Genomic DNA, 19,883 nt, shown 5'->3' on the forward strand with positions numbered 1-19,883 from the left:
ATTTAGGATACTGCAGAGACCAAAGCAAAATTGTGAGGTAGATAAAATTTATTGTTGGTTTCTTCCCCACGTTTTTTCAACATCTGTCCTCATTCTTGCGTTCACTTGACAAGTGTCTGCTGTGTGCCAGGCACCGTGTTGTTTCTGCAGACGGTGGTGGTCAATAAAAGCAGACACAGTCTTTGCTCACCCGAAGCTTACAGACTCTTGTGATGGCTCTAGAAACGTTTTTTGAACATAACCTACAGTAAAAAAATATTTTTACATTCTGACCTACATGTGAGTGTGTGTGTGTGCACACATATGTACACACACACACCCTGAAAAAATAGTTTCATGAAAGAAAACTTACCCTTACATGTGGTACATTTTGATATTTTCTATTCTATTCTATGAAAAAATAATTCTGGTTGTAGAGGCAGTTTTTTAAAAAATTCTTTTAAATCTTTATTTATTTTTGAGAGACAGAGAGACAGTGCAAGTAGGGGAGGAACAGAGAGAGAGGGAGACACAGAATCTGAATCAGGGTTCAGGCTCTGAGCTGTTGGCATTCTAGGGTTTGTTCCTGCTGTTTCATCTCTTTGGGCATTAGGATTTCTCATGCTGGATCTTCCATGAGACACAGCTTTCTCTACTAGTTAAACTTACCTGGTTGGACTCATATTATTCCAGGATCTTCTAGCCTTCTAGCTAAACTTCTGAACTATTTCTAAGCTGTTTTTAATCTTAACTATTCTAAACTACTTTTTAAGTTTTTGTTAAAATTTTTAAATATTTATTTTAGAGACACACACACACACACACACACACACACACACACACAGCACAAGTGGGAGAGGGGCAGAGAGAGGGAGACACAGAATCCGAACAGGCTCCAGCTGTCAGCACAGAGCTCAACGTGGGGCTTGAACCCATGAACTGCAAGATCATGACCTGAGCCAAGGTGAGACACTTAACTGACGAAGCCACCAGGCACCACTACTTTTTAAGTTTTTAATGGGTTCCATTGGATTAATGGGTTACCATTCCAGAACATTTGCATTTAAAGAGAGTCTTCTGAGAGTTAGAATTTCACTGAAACTTAGTATATGAAATAGAACTGTAGTGATTCAGCTGGCCAGTTGGTGATTTTGGGCAGACAAATCTTTTTTTTTTTTTTTTTTAATGTTTATTTATTTTTGAGACAGAGTATGAGCAGGGGAGGGGCGGAGAGAGAGAGAGACACACACAGAATCTGAGGCAGGCTCCAGGCTCAGAGCCATCAGCACAGAGCCCGACGTGGGGCTCGAACTCGTCAACTGCGCGATCATGACCTGAGCCGAAGCCGGACACTCAACCGACTGAGACACCCAGGTGCCCCCTGGGCAGAGACGTCTTTTAACATCTCTGAAATTCTACCACACACAGGCTCTTGCCCACCCATACTAAATCTAATGGTGCTTATCATAGACACATTTAAAGAATTTTACATTTTAGAAAGATCTTTGCTACCATTTCTTTCCTTTTTTTGTTAGTGTCATGAACTTAACATTTTCCTCCTATTCTCCCTAAACACTCTTTGGTGCTGAGGAAAGTCAAATATTAATAATTACTTGGGTATATTTACTAGTCTCTGTTAGAAGTAGAGAAAAAAATAGATATTGGTAGAAATTAATAAGAGAACAAATACAAAATAAGTAGAATTAAGTATATATAAGCCATACCATTTTCATATTAACATTTTAAATTTCATTAAGTATTCAGTTACTCAGATTTCTAATTATATCATAAATGTTTCTGTTTTCAATGTGATATTGTTAAGTCTTTAGTCTGTGTGTGTGTGTGAGTGTGTGTGTGTCTCACATCATACCACAGAAATGCATCAGCAAAATTCAGGCTGTTCATATATATGCAACATACATAATGCATGTATAATGTTACATACATACATATATAAACCGATTTGCCTGGTAGGATTTCCTACAACCTGGATCTTGCTGGTGCATCCCTGTGGTATAGTGTGAGAGTCTTCCAACTTTGTCTTTTTCAAGATTGTTTTGGCTATTCTATGGCTTTTGCATTTCCATATAAATTTTATTTATTTATTTATTTATTTATTTATTTATTTATGAGAGAATGCAAGCATGAGTGGGGAGGGACAGATGGAGAGGTAGAGAGAGAATCTTAAGCAGGCTCCATGCTCAGGGCGGAGCTGGATGCGGGGCTCAGTCTCACAAACTGAGTCACTAAGGCGCCCTGTTATTTTCTTCTTCAAAAAATAATAGTCACCCCAATGAGTGTGAAGTGGTATCTCATTGTGCATTTCTCAAATGATTAGTGATATCGAGCATCTTTTCATTGTAGGTTTCTTTTGTATTTGTCCTTTATGTGTTTGAAAGTATGCTGCTTTTCCTAGTTTGCTGAGAGATTTGATCATAAATGCGTGTTGTTTTTTTCTTTTTTTTTTTTTTTTAATTTTTTTTTTCAACGTTTATTTATTTTTTTGGGGACAGAGAGAGACAGAGCATGAACGGGGGAGGGGCAGAGAGAGAGGGAGACACAGAATCGGAAACAGGCTCCAGGCTCTGAGCCATCAGCCCAGAGCCCGACGCGGGGCTCGAACTCCCGGACCGCGAGATCGTGACCTGGCTGAAGTCGGACGCTTAACCGACTGCGCCACCCAGGCGCCCCTGTTGAGTTTTTTTCAAGTGTGATGATTATATGGTTTTTATATGTTAAATTTTATTTTGGCAGGGGGTTAAGTTACTTACATGCCAGCTCAATTTATTTGAAGGTGTTTTTAATTGAAATTTTTATTAAGATAATTAATAGATTCACATATACTAGTAAGAAGTAATAACGGAGGTATCTGTGTACATGTTACTCATTTCTCCCCAAAGATAACATTTTACAAAGACTACATACACTATAAATATCGCAAACAGAATGACATTGATACAATTCACTGATCTCATTCAAATTTCTTGTTTTACTTGTACTCATTTATGTATGTGTGTATTTAGTTCTATATAATTTATCACCTGGTGGTTCATGTATCCACCACCACAGTCAAGGGACTACACATTCTGTCACCGCAAGAGTCCCTTGTATTGCTCATAATTTTATAACCATACCTAGTCACCCATTGTTTCTAAGTCCTGGAAACTACGAATCTGTTCTCCATTCCTAAGATTCTGACATTTCAAAAATGTTACATAAATGGCATAGTAGGTAACCTCATGAGATTGGCCTTTTGTTTTTTTCTTTCTGAGCGTAATTCTTTGGACATTCATTCAAGTCGTATGAGTTCAGTATCTCTGGAAATTGTTCATCTTACAGTTCCCTGGTGGCCATTCTTTGCCTCGCATCGTAGAGGATCACCCTACACATGAGCAGCTAGTATTCAGCCAAAGACTCAAGAATACCCTCATGTTGATTTCTGGAGCTCTTTCATAGCTTCCTTTTCCCTGGCACTTTGCCTTGCAAATTTCACCTCTGTGGGACTCCTAATTCTGATCTCTCTTAACCCATCTCAGCCAGTTGTGGGTGTTTTGCTTGGATTCCTCCGTTCTGTTCAGCAGTCTGGAGGGTGCCTCCAAGCCAAAAGCTGAAGTGATCTAGGGTTCATCTTGTTTTTTCCTTCCATCATGGATCAGAGTCTTGTACTGTTATTTTCCAGTGTCTGAAAACATTAGTTTCATGTATCTCATCCCGTTTTCTAGTTGTTTACATTGGGATGGCAAGTCTGGAACCAGTTACTCTCACATAGTCTCTCAAATGTTTTCATTTTCTTGGTACACATTGCCAAGCTTTTCTTGCTCCAAGGTGATACAAATGTTCACACATTATCTGCTGGGTCTTTCATATTTGTTAGCACCTTGGATTCATCTGGAAATAATTTTGGTGTGAAATGTGATGGTAGAGATCTAGTTTTATTTTTTGCAAATGGTTGAGCATTTGTCTTTAGCAATCACTGTTTTTTTTCATATACACTCATATATACTCAGATCTGCTTAATTGGTTTAGTTGATTTTTTAAAAAATTCAGTACCACTCAAATATAATTTCTCTAATTTCATAGTATATTTGTATTATGTAGTTTCTCTTCTTCCTGTCTTTTCCCCCCCCATCTCTATTACTTGCGACTTATCTTGTTTTAGAACATTTTTGACATTTTTTAAAAAGAAATTAACTGCTCAGCAGAATTTTTAAAAGTGTGGGTGTTTTGTTTTACTCAAATGTTAAGTGCTTTATTTTTTTCTAATTAATCATGGGTCTTAGATATCATGCCATATCAGAACATACAGATTTACCTCATTCATTTTACTGGGTATAATATTTTATTATATGAACATTTCACAATTCACTTAACCAGTTTCCTGTTGATAGGCATTTGTTTATTTTTTATTTATTTATTTTTTACCAAGAGATTGACTTTAGGATCATGTTGTCAAGTTATTCCTAAATTGATTTTTTTAAATGTTTATTTATTTTTGAGAGAGAGAGAGAGAGAACACGAGCAGGGGAGGAGCAGAGACAGAGGGAGACACAGAATCAATAACAGTAACAGGCTCCAGGCTCTGAGTTGTCAGCACAGAGCCCGATGCCGGGCTTGAACTCACAAACCGTGGGATCATGATCTGAGCTGAAGCCAGACGCTCATCTGACTGAGCAACCAGGCGCCTCCCTAAGTTGAGTTTGATTGGGATTTGACTGAGCTTTGAAGTAATTTAGGGGAAAAAAATCTCCTTATACTATTGATTTTGGTTCTGAGTATTTTTAAATACTTATCTTTTGATGGATACTGCCAAACTGACTTCCAGAAAGGATTTTTTTGTTTATTTTAATTTTATTTATTTATTGTGTATGTGTGTGTGTGAGAGAGAGAGAGAACATGTACAAGCGGGGAACGGGCAGAGAGAGGGAAAGAGAGAATCCCAGGCAGGCTCTGCACTGTCAGCGCAGAGCCCAACGTGGGGCTCAAGCTCATCAACTGTGAGATCATGACCTGAGCCGAAACCTAGAGTCTTAACCGACTGAGTCACCCAGGCGCCCCCAGGAGGGCTGGTTTTATACTACCACCAGAAGTGTGTCGGAGTGCTTGTTTTCCTACATCGTCACCAATATAAAAATGTTGTATAATTGGTGTTTTAATTTGCATTCCTTTTTATTTCTGGTAGAATTAAACTTTTAAAAATATGTTTAAAGCTATGTATTTATATTTTTTGTGTCATTTGAATACTCATATTTTTTTTTTTTTGCTCATTGATCCTCTGTTTTTTTCTTTCCCCTCTTGAGTCTGTACTGTTTAGTACTCTTTCAGTTGTAGCGGGGAAAAAAAGGCAGTTGAGTTAGCTGAACCAGAGGAGGAATTTAAAGGTTGGTTTAATTATTTGGTTGAATAATTAATTAATAATAATTATTAAGTTAAATGAATTAAGTTGATTGAACTGAGGGTAGATCTATATTTACTATCTTAAATAATGTGTTAGGGATCTCTCTCCCTTTCCCTCCATTTCCCTTTTCCTTCATCTTTTTTGTCCTGCTTTCCTTTTTGTCTTCATTCTTGTTCACAGGTTTGTCATTGGATTCATTGTTGGTCACAATTTTTTGCAGTTATAGAAAAGATTTCTGGAATTTTCTAGGTTGCTCTTTCAGAAAGAAAAGAGATGATGGTCATTCTCAGAACCTATATTCACTGCCCCTGGATAACACTGACCTAACCTAGGTACATGCCGATTGCAGGGCCAACCACAGTGTGTATGATAACGGGGTATTTTTGATTGGCCCATCCTGTGATGAATACCCTCATAGAATCATGCTAAGTAGAGAAGTTTGCAGAAGGAAGAGATTTAGGACAGACCACAAAACAGAACAAAACAAAATACACAATTCCATTGTAGTTTTTAAGAGCTTTTTATATTTTAAAGATATGTAAGGTCAATCTTTAAAGTTTCATGAAGGCTGGGATTTTTGTCCGTTTTGTTTACTACTAGATCCTGAGGCACGATAGGGCCTCACACATGGTGTTCAGTAACAATATATTGATTGTATAAATAAAGATATTAATTTTACTTATAGTGATTTTGATATTCAGAAGGTTGAAGTTCATGTAGCCTAATTTATCATTTTTTTTCTTTTTGATTTTTTTTTTTGCTTTTATTTCCAGAAACGTTTTATATGATGGTGTTGTTAAGTCTGTTTTTTAAAGTGTTAGCACAAAGATTGCATTCAAATATATATTATTCACATTTTTGGTTAGATAATTCATGACTTTTTTTCTGGATCTACAAGTATACTGTGCTTCATGCAGCAGAGTTTGAAACTTTATTTTTTGCATAAATGTAATGATTTAAAATCTGCCACTTACTGTATCAGGAAATGTTATACTGAATGGTTTTACAAAAAATTATTTTTAAATCTAATTGATCTCTTTATTAGTGACCAAATGTGTTTGGTGAATTGTACTTTCATATACAAAAAACTTTCTGGTAATTCCAGTGGCATAGGTTCAAAGTCATGTGAAGTGGAGGAAAGCCAAATAGATTTAAGGCTCAGATTTTACATCCTCAGCTACCTATCAATACGCGTAGCTCCTGCAAAGAGAGGATGGGCACTGTGGTAGAGTGGTGGTGGAGAAAGTGGTGAGGGTGAGAGAGAGCACCAGCCTGGCCTGGCTGGGCCTGCTGAGGAATGCTGGGTCTGAACCCAGCTCTAGTGCCACCAGTGTCCCCAGAGCTCTGGGCTTCCTGTGAGGGAATAAGACTTTCTGTGCATACTTTGTTGAATGTGATTCTTTGATTACTAGAGCAATCACAGTGATTAAAAATTTCGGTGTGTTGAGGGGTGCCTGGGTGGCTCAGTTGGTTAAGCGTCCGACTTCTTCGGCTCAGGTCATGATCTCGTGGTTCGTGGGTTTGAGCCCCGTGTTGGGCTCTGTGCTGACAGCTCAGAGCCTGGAGCCTGTTTCAGATTCTGTGTCTCTCTCTCTCTGTGACCCTCCCCTGTTCATGCTCTGTCTCTCTCTGTCTCAAAAATAAATAAACGTTAAAAAAAAATTAAAAAAATTTTGGAGGGGAAGGAAAAAAAAAAAAAAAGAGGTTAGAGTGGGAGAGAGCCAAAGCATAAGAGACTCTTAAAACTGAGAACAACTCTTAAGAGACTCTTAAAAACTGAGAACAAACTGAGGGTTGGTGGGGGGTGGGAGGGAGGGGAGGGTGGGTGATGGGTATTGAGAAGGGCACCTTTTGGGATGAGCACTGGGTGTTGTATGGAAACCAATTTGACAATAAATTTCATATATTAAAAAAAAATAAAATAAAGAATGAAATAAAAAAAAATTTCGGTGTGCTGAATATTAGGTAATTAAATTATAAGGGTTAACTATATTAGAATTTCTTCAAGTAGGCCTCATTTTGAAAGACTTAGGTGCTGAGCTTTTTAAGAAAGTGTTACATTTTAAGAACACTTTCTTAAAAAGCTGAAACAAAACAAACAAAGGGGGAAAAAAAGACAAACGGAGAAAGAGACTCTTAACTATGGAGAACCTGATGGTTACCAGGGCAGAAGTGGTGGAGGGATGTGTGAAATACACTAGGTGATGGGGATTAAGGAGTGTGCTTGTCATGATGAGTTCCAGGTGATGTATAAAATTGTTGAATCACTGTATTGTATACCTGAAACTAATTTAACTCTGTATGTTTACTGGAATTAAAATAAAAAACTTAAAGAGAACATAATATCAACATTTATAAAGGAAATCCTGTAGGATATGCAAGAAGAAATAAAGATTATTTCTTTATTTATAAAGATTATTAAATAAATAATAAACTAATAAATAATAAAATAATAAATTAATAAAATAATAAATTAATATTTATTTATTAAAGATTATTTCTTTATTTATAAAGATTATTCTGTAGAACACTACAGAAAAAGTGTTCTATTGGCAATTCTCCAGTTCTAACATACATGTATTATTTATTTTCAGAATTTATGTTAGATACTAATCTTTTCTTTTTTTTTAATTTTTTAATTTTCAAATTTCCCATAGTGCCTAAGACCACTCCTCATGCGTATGGCCCAATAAAGCCATAAATATTTATTTAATTGATAAAGTTATTTTATTCATATTGATGTCTTTTGGAAGAGAAACTGAAGGATGAATAATCTGCAAATCTTACCAGTTTATTTACATAATTCTCTGGGAGAAATAGCCCCTGTAATGTTAACTAGATGTCATATTTCCTAATAACAGGATTTTAACAGAAAAGAGCAATGTCAAGATTTTATTTTTAGCTGGTTTAACATAAAAAATAAACACTCCTTTCTAAAAAAGTAACATAGTCTTAAGCTTTCCAGTAGAAGAGTGTGGTTTCATTATCCCAAAGCTAATGAACAATCATTAGAGCAATCAGTACATACTGTTTAATAGTTTTTTTTTTTTTTTAAGGTACAGGGAAAACAATGGTGATGGACATGTTTTATGCTTATGTGGAAATGAAGAGGAAGAAACGGGTTCATTTTCATGGTTTCATGCTAGATGTTCATGAAAGTAAGTTAAATGATCTAAAAGAAGGGGTTTTTAAGTGGACAAACACTACAAAATACTTTTCTTCATCTTAAAATTCTTAATCTTTTAATCTTTTAAAATATTAGATTTTGCTTAAAGTAAGGTTTTATTTGGTTTCATTTGTTTTGTGCTATATTGAAATGATTTGTAGCGTATTTAGAGTTGATCCTAAAGACAGATTCAAAATCAGTACTTCCCAATAAGAGAAGAGAGGTTACTATATGAAGGTCAGGTATTTTCTCCTTCTACTAAGGGTCAATAAGAAATGTTAAAAACTCACTTATTTGGAGAAGTTGTTCTTGATTAGGTCCTTTCCTCTGTGTTACCTTAGCATGTAGGCATTCATGTACTTGTAGGCATGCTTTATTGTTTGTCAACGTTCCTTTTTAAAAAAATTTTTATTTTTATTTTTTGAGAGCGAGCTCTGTGTGCGAGGGAGTGCGTGCAAGTGGGGGAGGAGCTGAGGGAGAAGGAGGAGGGTATTTTAAGCAGACTCCGTGCTCAACAGGGAGCCTCAGTTGGGGCTCAATTTCACAGTCCTGAGACTATGACCTGAGCCAAAATGAAGAGTCAGACGCTCAACCAACTGTGCCACTCAGGCGCCCTGCTTTGTTGGTGTTCTTAAGTTATGTCATTTTGCATTACTTGTCTACCAGCTATACTAACCTCACCAGGGCGGGAACATTGTATTTTTCTTCTAATACTTTCAGCATTTAGTACACATATAATGAGTGAAGTGGGACTGGCTAGAGACCAGGAAGCATCCTGATTATGTATGCTAGACGTAGGGCAGGATCACCTCCTCTGCCTCCATCTCTGAAATTCTCAGCAGTAAGACTGATCTGTTGATCCATCTAGTTACCATCTTGTCATCTAGCCTATCATTTGTCATCTCTGAAGTGATTGAAAAGAGGGGGGATGGAATGACTACAAAGTGTCCTTACAGCCATGGGAATGCATTAATATGTGAACAACTTATTTTGAGGTAGAGAAAGTGCAACCAGTTTTCAATAATCACATTTGATTTTATGTGGCATTTACACTTAATTTTTATGTTTACGCTAAGATTTCATTTAGAGATTTAAAAGATATGTTATAGTTGTCTAAAATGGACTATTAATACAATATTTGATTTGTGTTTAATTTTATCCATTAAAGGAATACACCGCCTTAAACAGAGTTTGCCAAAAAGGAAACCGGGATTCATGGCTAAATCATATGATCCAATAGCTCCCATAGCTGAAGAAATCAGCGAAGAGGCATGTCTCTTATGTTTTGATGAGTTTCAGGTAAGGTAGAGATATTTCATAGATGTAGAATGGTATGCTGAATGATATGTGAAGATTTAAATTCTGTTCCTGATTTTATCATTGTTTTATAAATTGATTTGACACATTACCTCTTATGACTTTATTTTACTGTCTGGTCCAGGAGTCAGCAAACTATGGCTTGCAAAGGGAAAATCTTGCCCATCTGCTTTTGTATGGCCAGTGAGAAAAGAATGATTTATATATATATATATATATATATATATATATATTTTTTTTTTTTTATTTTTTTTTTATTTTTTTTATTAATTTTTTTTTCAACATTTATTTATTTTTGGGACAGAGAGAGACAGAGCATGAACGGGGGAGGGGCAGAGAGAGAGGGAGACACAGAATCGGAAACAGGCTCCAGGCTCTGAGCCATCAGCACAGAGCCCGACGCGGGGCTCAAACTCACGGACCGCGAGATCGTGACCTGGCTGAAGTCGGACGCTTAACCGACTGCGCCACCCAGGCGCCCCGATATATTTTTAAAGAGTCTTTTCAAAAAGAAAAAGAAAATGCAACAAAGGCCATATGTGGCTTGCAAAACCTAGAACATTTACTACTCAGTCTTTTATAGGAAAAGTTTGCCTTCCCCTATATTACAGTCAGTGGATTTACATTTCCCCTATACCACAATTGAGATAATGTTGATTACACAATAATGTCTAAAGATATTTGAAGTTTTTTTAAATGCTTATTTTTATTTTGAGAGAGAGTGTGCACACACAAGCAAGCATGAGAGGGGAAGGGGGAGAGAATTAGATAATCCCAAGCAGGCTGTGTGCTGTCAGCACAGAGCTGGACTCGGGGACTCGATCTTATGAACTGTGAGATCATGAACTGAGCTGAAATCAAGAGTCAGACGCTCAGCCAACTGAGCCACCCAGGCACCCCTGAAGTTTTTTGAAAACATTATATAAAAAAACAAATGATTCACTCATCTCATTTAGACTTTACAACTTATTTGTGATAAAGGGAGGGAGTTCGCCCTCCTTGAACTTCTAAAGTTTCTTCTAGTATTAGGATTCTCTGAAATAGTACGTTTAAATTGGTAATATGTTAATTTCTGATCTTTATTTCCTATGAGAGCAAATATGGCATGCCAGCAAATACTGTGTCTTACGTTTTTTTCTGTATCCCAGAGTTTAACAACACCACCACCACCACCACCACCAACAGATACTCTAGTTAAGAATTATTTCCTCATTTCACTGCTTTCTTTAGTAGTTCTGAAATGCAGTAGTTGATTTTTCTATAATGCTTATCAGAAGAGCAATTGGTTATTGGAATAAAAATAGAAAAACCATAAGTACTGAATATAAACTTAAAAATAGGGCATCACTGGGGTGCCTGGGTGGCTTAGTCAGTTAAGCATCTGACTTCAGCTCAGGTCGTGATCTCAAGGTTGATGAGTTCAAGACCCACATCAGGCTCTCTGCTGTCAGCACAGAAGCCTGCTTGGGATCCTCTATCCCTCTCTCTCTCTGTCGCTTCCCTGCTTGTTCTCTCTGTCTCAAGAATAAATAAACTTAAAAAAAAAAAAGTTTCACTCCCAAAGCTTTTGAATAATATTTCTGGAGCTGAGTGCAGAAATTCCCATGTCTGATTGCGTAAAATAAAGGCCCAGAGAACTTTCAAGGGTAGGAAGCTAACGCTTTGTGCCTACTCTGAGGTGGGCCATGGTGAGTCACACATTTTATTTAAGCCTCACGACATATTTGTGATGAAGGGAGGAAGCCGTCCTAGTTGAATTGTAAAGTTTCTTAACAGTTTTAAGATTCTCTGAAATGATGCATTTAAATTGGTAGTGAGTTATTTCTTGTTCTTTTGTGTTTAAAAACCTGGGTTGGTGGGAAGATAAGAGGCCAGGATGCCTTTATCCCAAATGAGGCATGAGAAGTCTCCTTTAGTAGCTTGATACACTTAATCTAAGAGCAGTCTTGATTTATGAGAGAAGAGAAAGAAGAATTTTTGCCAGGAATGGTGTTACACTGAGCCATCTAAGGGAGGGGAATCTTTATTTCATTTTCCCTTCAGTCTATTAAGATACCCTGGCATTCACTTTTTGTACTGTACAGCTACAAAGGTCTTCAGAAGAAAGGCTGATGGGCAAGAAATGTTTACTTACTACTCTGAAGAAGAGTACTAAGTACACCAATGTGTTGCAGAAAGAAAAGGGCCTCATTTAGTTCTTTTTTTTTTTTTTTAATTAATTTATTTTGAAAGAGAGCATGCGTGTAAGCTGGAGAGAGGCAGAGAGAGAGAGAGAGAGAGAGAGAGAGAGAGAGAGAGAGAGGGAGGGAGGGAGAGAGAAAAATCTCAAGCAGGCTCCGAGCTGTCAACGCAGAGCCAGAGGTAGGGCTCTATCTCACGAACTGTGAGATCATGATCTGAGCCTAAACCAAGAGTCGGAAGCTCAACTGACTGAGCCACCCAGGTACCCCTAGTTCTAAACGTAGCACCAAGTTGACAGTTATGCTGTCTTCAATAACAGAAGTCAGCAATCAATCAGGGAAGGCCATTTCTCTTGTTTCCTCATTATGAGTCTGTTAACCACAGTTTCCTTAAATAAAATTGAGTTGGCACAGTTAAATTAAAAAAAAAATTATATGTTTATTTATTTATTTTGAGAGAGACAGCCTGAGGGGGGGGGGTGCAGAGAGAGAGAGAGGGAGAGAGAATGAGAAAAAGAGAGAGAGAGGGAGAGAGATAGATAGATAGAGAAAGAGAGAGAGAGAGAGAGAGAGAGAGAGAGAGAGAGAGAGAGAGAGAATCCCAAGCAGTCTCTGTGCTGGCGTGGGGCTCAAACTCATGAAACTGTGAGATCATACATAACCTGACCCGAAACCAAGAGCTGGACACTCAACCAGCTGAGCCACCCAGGCACCTCTGAAGTTAAAATTTTTAAAAAGGGTACTAACACCCAACCTTTGTAAAATGATTCATGGTTTACAAATTTTTCTTATATGCTTCATTTAATTCTTTTTTTTTTTTAATTTTTTTTTCAACGTTTTTTATTTATTTTTTTTGGGACAGAGAGAGACAGAGCATGAACGGGGGAGGGGCAGAGAGAGAGGGAGACACAGAATCGGAAACAGGCTCCAGGCTCTGACCCATCAGCCCAGAGCCCGACACGGGGCTCGAACTCACGGACCGCGAGATCGTGACCTGGCTGAAGTCGGACGCTTAACCGACTGCGCCACCCAGGCGCCCCTATGCTTCATTTAATTCTATAAAATAGTTATGATATTCATTATTTAGATGAGGATATAGAGGCATCAGAATTTCCTCGGTATCGTATGAAGATCATTACCCTTAACTTAAAATGTGTAAATTTTAAAACTTTGAGAGAAAAGATTGGCCTGTTTCTGTGACATGATGACCATTGACAAGACTATTTAAGAAGCTAAGGAAGTAATGAAAATTTGGTTGTGCAAAGGAGATCCTGAGAAGATTAATAGCAAGCAGGGCCAAATTACCCATGAGGTGCAGGAGGCACAGTACTTAGGGTCCATGATACTTTTAGGACCCCATGAAAATATTTTAATTTCTTTTAAAATTTGAAGAAAAAATGAATGTATCATCATGAATTCAGCCTGTATCTGTCTGTATCTGTATATATCTTACACCACCATAGTCATAAAATACAATTATGTATATAAACACACATATTTTCAAATGTATTTTCTAATTGAGGAAGGGGCTCATGAAGGTAAAACCAGGAAAGTCATAATGTTGCCCAGATAGTGAGGTGATAACAGAAACCTGTCTGGTTGCACGGGGCATTCTCCATTGAGTTCCAATTTCAGAAGGTTGATGCTTGGCTGGGAAGAAGGAAACAAAAGCAACTCTCAGGATACTTATGTTCCAAATGAGTGAGTCTTGCAAAAGAAAGGCAGGCAGTAAAAATGATTTTTTAAATAAAGTATTAAGGAGATCAAGGGGGATACAGGTCCCTTGCCTGTAAAATGTTACTTATCAACAAAGAGAGAGTGGATGTGATGGAACTGTCATCACCTGCCCTGACCAGAGTTGGTTTGATGTTCATTCATTTGTTTACTCATCCATCCCTGTTGCCTTAAATAAAGAACCTTATCCCATACTATAAGACCCTATCTGACCCACAGTCAAATGGACCATGTCTGGACATCTGATCTCTGAGTAGCCTACACGGTTGTCAACAATATTGCACTTTTTGGTGTGCCCTGGGGATTGAGCCAATCATATACTCCATCTCATGTCTTTCAAGTAAAATGCAGTTTTACTGCACAGTAATGAAACAAGGGCAGTTCCTGCACAGTAATGAAACAGGAACAAAGAGACCTAGGAAATAACTGAATCCCATTAGGGGGAAGACTACAAGGCTGCTCCCTGAACAGATGCTGAAGTCTCCAGAGCTACCTATGCTCTGAAGCCAATCTTTAGCTCCGGTTCCCAGTAGGTGCTAACAGTGCTGTTCCCATCCTGGTGTCTTATTTATTTATTTATTTATTTATTTATTTATTTATTTATTTATTTATTTATTTCTGAGAGAGAGACAGAGAGAGAGAGAGAGCGAGCAAGCATGCACATGTGCAAGCAGGGGGGAGTGGTAGAGGGAAAGGGAGAGAGAGAGTCTTAAGCAGTCTCCACGCTCAGCAAGGAACCCATGCAGAGCTCTGTCTCACAACTGTGAGATCCTGACCTGAGCTGAAATCGAGAGTTGGACACTTAACTGACTGAGCCACCCAGCTGCGCTCCATGCATCCTGGAGTCTTAAGTAAACCCCTTTTCTTTATCTGAATCTCCTGTCCCTGTTTCTTGCAAGCAGTCTCGATGAGGATGGAACTCCTGTTTTGCTCTTATCTGCCTTAGTGGTAGGGATTTCCCTGTGGTCTGTAAAAGCTAGCATAAATAGGAGTACTGTGAGGAAATGTCACCTTCCTTCATATAAAATCCAGTACCTCCAGTGGAAGGAGAATTACCTGATGAACTAAAGACAAAAGATCCCAGAGATGAGGTATCTCTTAGGATGCTTTTGACTGCAGGTAACAGAAAACCCAATTTAAAAAGGCTTAAACTCTAAGTGGGGGGTCGGGGGGAGGGATGGAATACAATAAGATAGTGTCATTCCTTTTATTCAAGCCTGCCTCCTTCCTCTCTGATCTTATCTCCTATACTTTCAGCCTTGCTCATTGCTCCCTACTATTTCCATCCCTATTGTTTTCATAGATTAGGGAACCATAGCTAATAGATTTGGGTGTTAAACCAAATGTTTCTTTCCCGTCAGGGCTCTGAAGAAAATTTGCTCAGAGATGGTAAAACAAGACTGAATACCAAATTGATTGCCTTTGTTTAATCCCAAATGCTACTAGAATGAAGCATTCTGGTATGTCAGAGTTGACAACATGAGAGACTCTCTGCTTTTAAGAAAGTTGGCCTGCATGTCTTAGGATGAAACATGTTAGTAGTTTTGCTCTTTTATTTCCTCTACAATTCCAGACTCGAGCCCTGGAATCTGTATGCAAGACCCTGTATGCAAGAAAAGGCCAATATCTGCATATACCCACTGTTGAGAAGAACCAGGAAAGCAAGAGTATAAGGGCAAGAATATGTCCCTTAAGAGCAGAGATGATCACTGAGCAGTACCTGGATCTCCTAGTTTTAATATCTCGACTGTGTTCCACTGGTCTTAGAGAAGCTCCTCCAGCACACCAAAACTGGATTATTTCTAGTCCAAATCTCTCCTTGTCTCTCATTCCAAAATTCAAGAGGATAAAGGGATACCTCAAAAATATTGCTGCAGCAGCATTCTGATCCCCAACATCCACACAATTTAGAACAAATAAGCAGAGCCTTTGCACTGAACTTTCTGCCTGGGACGGTCTCTCCTGGATACCCCTAAGAGTCTCTCACTTCTTCAGATCTTTGCTCAGTTACCTCCTTAACAAGACCTATTCCTACAAAATTGCAATTTGCCATTAATCAGTGTCCCTTAGTATCCTTTAAAGAAATTTTTTTTTTTAATAAAAATTTTTTTTTCAACATTTATTTATTTTTGGGACAGAGAGAGACAGAGCATGAACAGGGGAGGGGCAGAGAGAGAGGGAGGCACAGAATCGGAAACAGGCTCCAGGCTCCGAGCCATCAGCCCAGAGCCTGACGCGGGGCTCGAACTCACGGACTGCGAGATTGTGACCTGGGTGAAGTCGGACGCTTAACCGACTGCGCCACCCAGGCGCCCCTAAAGAAATTTTTTTTAACGTTTATTTATTCTTGAGAGAGGGTGAGAGAGAGAGAGAGAGAGAGAGAGAGAGTGAGTGGGGAGGAGCAGAGAGAGAGAGAGAGAGGGAGACACAGAATCCAAAGCAGGTTCCAGGCTGTGAGCTGTCAGCACAGACGTGGGCTGGAACTCAGGAACCATGAGATCATGACCTGAGCCGAAGTTGTATGCTTAACTGATTGAGCCACCCAGGCACCCTAAAACCATTCTTTAAAAAAATAACATATCATCTTCTGATAGATAATATATTACTTATTATGTTTACTATTTATATAATTCCTCCATAACAATGTAAACTTGAAGGCAGGAATCTTTGTGTGTTTTTTTGAATGTTTATTTATTTATTTTGAGAGAGATTGAGAGAGTGAGAGAGGGGTGGAGAGAGGGAGAGAGAGAATCCCAAGCAGGTCCTCCACTGTCAGTGCAGAGCCCAATGAGGGGCTCAATGCCAAGAACCGTGAGCTCATGACCTGAGCCAAAATCAAGAGTCAGTCGCTTAACTGACTGAGCCACCCAGACACCCAGGAATCTGTTTTTAATTGACGTATCTCAAATGTCTAGAACAGTGTTTGAGGATGAATGAATGAATAATAGTGAGTGAATGAATGAATGAATGAATGAATAAAGCTAGTACCAAATGATAAATATTGAGCTAGTCTCCCAACTAAGTCCCACTTCTCTTATGTATAATAACTACCCACAATTTTTCCTGTCAACATTCTGAATTATCTTAACTTTTTTGTCTAATTTAATAGATGAAAAGTGGCATCTCATTGTTTTAATATTTATTCCTTTAAGTAACAATATAGTTGGATTTTTTCTATGTTTATTTACTAACTACCTAAAATTCATCTTTTATGAACTGAGACTGCCATTTATTGGAATGCTTACATTCCATCTATTATGTGTATTCTGTAATAACATTAGTTTTTGTTTGTTGAGTACTGTGGGGCTATGTTCTTAACTACTGTACTATGCTAAGTATCATTCTATAGCTAAAATTCTATACAGCTACATATAAATAATATGCAATTATACTAGCATATATACCATACATAGATAATACAGCTGACATTTCTTGAGGATTTACTCTAAGGATCATAACAATTTTGCAAGGTAGGTATTGTTACTACCTTCATTATATTGATGAGGAAATTAAGGGTCAGAGAAGTTAAGTAACTTGTCCAAGGTCACACAGCTGGTAACTCAGTTTGAATTCATCATTGGTGCTCTGATTCATTAGTAGTAACAGCTACGTTATATGTTCTCTTTGGTATATGATGTCTTGTGTTATATATTTAAATACATAGATCTAGAGCTGAGTTGACTTTTAGTAGATATTTTAATGACAGAACCTAAAAATTATCCTTAAGCCTATTAAGTCTAGTATAATACATTGCTGATTTTCTAGAAAAGAATTTTTTTGGCCCTTTTTTCTTAACAGCCATATGTCTACAATCATCACATCACTTTTAAAATTGAATCCTACTAGTAGTCTTGATTTTTAACTAGTTATTATTGGCCTTTTGGTAGTGTTAATATAATATTTATTTTACTAGGGAGCTGGACGGGAATTATTGCTGCTTAAAATCAAGAATACATGTGCTCTTGAATTTGAGGAATTTAAAAATTATGTTTTGGTAGCATTCAGATTACATTTCCAGAATATATTCTTCATCAGCTTGGTCATTTTAACTAGGTATAGCATTTCAGTTTTGCCTGTAGTATCAAATATACTATTCTTGTTTTGTTTGAGAAATTTGGCTAGGTAGGTTGTTTTTATGTGTTTTAGTTGCTAAAATAAAAGAACAGCTTTTCCTCAGAGTTTTCTGTAGGGTCTTCATTGTGTTGACTTTGAATGATTATGTTTCTTATTACATCATTTATGAATCTGAAGGTATACAATACTGAAGGAAACCGACTTAAAAAAAAATGTTATTTCTTCCTGTCCCTTTCAGGGGCACTGGATGGATGTTTTACTAATATGGTCTTAAAAACAAAAAAAAAAAAGAATTCTGATGAGCAGAATATCATGCAAAATTCTCCTCTGTAAGCTATCAATATCATTTAAAAAATAGTTTTGACCGTTTTTGTAAAACAGAAAAGCTATTAAAAACTGCTAATAAAAAATAGGTGCTTATTTTTGTGCTAATACTAATTACTGATAATGCATGCTTATGTTTGTCACTCATTACATGGCACTGTACCAATCAGTGGGTGACTGAGACTCGAGCACTTACATATGTAAATTAACCATTAGATTTTCTTTTTTTCCTTTTTTACTTAAGTGAGTCATAATGGAAAGCAACTCTAGGTCATAAAAAATCTTTTCTCTTTAATGCTAATGAAATGTCTCCCCTCTCTGTATTAGCAGACTACCCTTATTGGTAATCTGTAGCCTTCTCTTTTGTTCCTGGTGGTAATGAAATGCTGGGTGCTAAAAAAGCCCGCTCTCCAAGAATGTGTGGCCAATTGTCTTCTGTTCACTTATACTGTAAAATTACTGTTCCCCAGCAAAGCTGAACAAGTGCGGGGACAAGATCAAAAGAGTATACATTGGCACCCGGCTACACCAAGTGACTCCTGCTTTATTAATTAGCCATAGCTTCTCCAAGTTAATTTACTCTGATAGAGCAAAAACATTTCGTAATACAAAAACAACAAATGATAATTCAACCACGAGTCTTTAATAGTTTGCTTTCTTCAACTTCCAATTTAAATCTTTGCAGTATGTTATAAGCTAAATGTCTCTTCACTCTTCTGAACCTTAGCGCACAAAAGCTGTTTTTAATTTTTTTCAACAACATTAGTGAGATAGTGGAAGGACAATTTTTATTTTCTAAAATTGGTAACTTTTAATTGATATCATTCTTTTTAAAAGTCAGTGTATTGGGAATCTAATTTAAAAGTGCACTTGCTTCTGAAATTTGCAAGCTTGTTTGTTCTCTCATCAGAAATGCCACTGGTGTTTAAGCATTTGAAAGGGGCCTTCTCTGTGAGTATTTTTGCGGAAGCAAAATTTGACAGGGAACCTAAGCTCCAAATTTAATAATATCACTTTCTTCTTAAATAATTAAATACTACTTTTCATTTTAGTCACCACTTTGTAAGTTCCTGAAGTCTTTTTAATTTAAGGAGTCTCGTAGTTTTTTAGCTAATGTTTTAAAGTTAGAGCTTGAGACAGCAAAAAAAGATCTGTGGGCACAGCCCCATTTTCTGGTTTGTTTTTGTTTTTGTTCAGGTGGGAAGGAAATAATGTAACGTTTGTGTAAGATAATCACCTGAAAAGAGAAAAGAGATGGAGCCCTGTGTAGCCCAGGTGGTTGTTGTCAGTTAGTTGGTAACTTTCAGTATTTTGATCTAATTTGAAAGAATTCCCCCAGTTTCTATGCTCTAACATGGTTTAAAAATAAGAATGTGATATTTATTGTGTGATTTATTTTGTGAATATAAAACAAATTTTATTATCTAAAATGCCATTAAAGAAAGATCAAAATAGCTTTACTTAAGAAGTATCTAAAACCCATTTTATTATATTTATAAGGGAAGGTAACAATGATTAATATCTACCTTCACTGTACCTTTGTTTTTGAACTCAACTGCCTTCCCTCCTTAATTTCTGTATTTCTTTGTGATTTTAAAAAGCTTTTTAAAAAGTTATTAAGCTTACTTGTTAATTGTGGATTTTCAAAAATAATTTTAGAAAAGGTAGCTCTATGTATCTCTAACTTAGGTGGAACAGTTTTATCTATATTATG

The 19,883-nt window shown here is 37.2% G+C and overlaps 1 protein-coding gene across 2 annotated transcripts in view; it reads left to right on the plus strand.

Moving 5' to 3' along the window:
• The window catches only part of AFG1L (AFG1 like ATPase), a 203,576-nt gene that overhangs the window by 59,561 nt on the left and 124,132 nt on the right, over window positions 1-19,883 (plus strand). For both annotated transcript variants that reach the window (XM_043592064.1, XM_043592063.1), the window contains exons 5-6: window positions 8,431-8,532; window positions 9,709-9,839. In XM_043592064.1, the coding sequence (XP_043447999.1) occupies window positions 8,431-8,532; window positions 9,709-9,839 (233 nt within the window). The remainder of the gene's footprint in view (window positions 1-8,430; window positions 8,533-9,708; window positions 9,840-19,883) is intronic.

The sequence above is a fragment of the Prionailurus bengalensis genome, chromosome B2, assembly GCF_016509475.1.
Source record: "Prionailurus bengalensis isolate Pbe53 chromosome B2, Fcat_Pben_1.1_paternal_pri, whole genome shotgun sequence".
Lineage (NCBI taxonomy): Eukaryota > Metazoa > Chordata > Mammalia > Carnivora > Felidae > Prionailurus > Prionailurus bengalensis.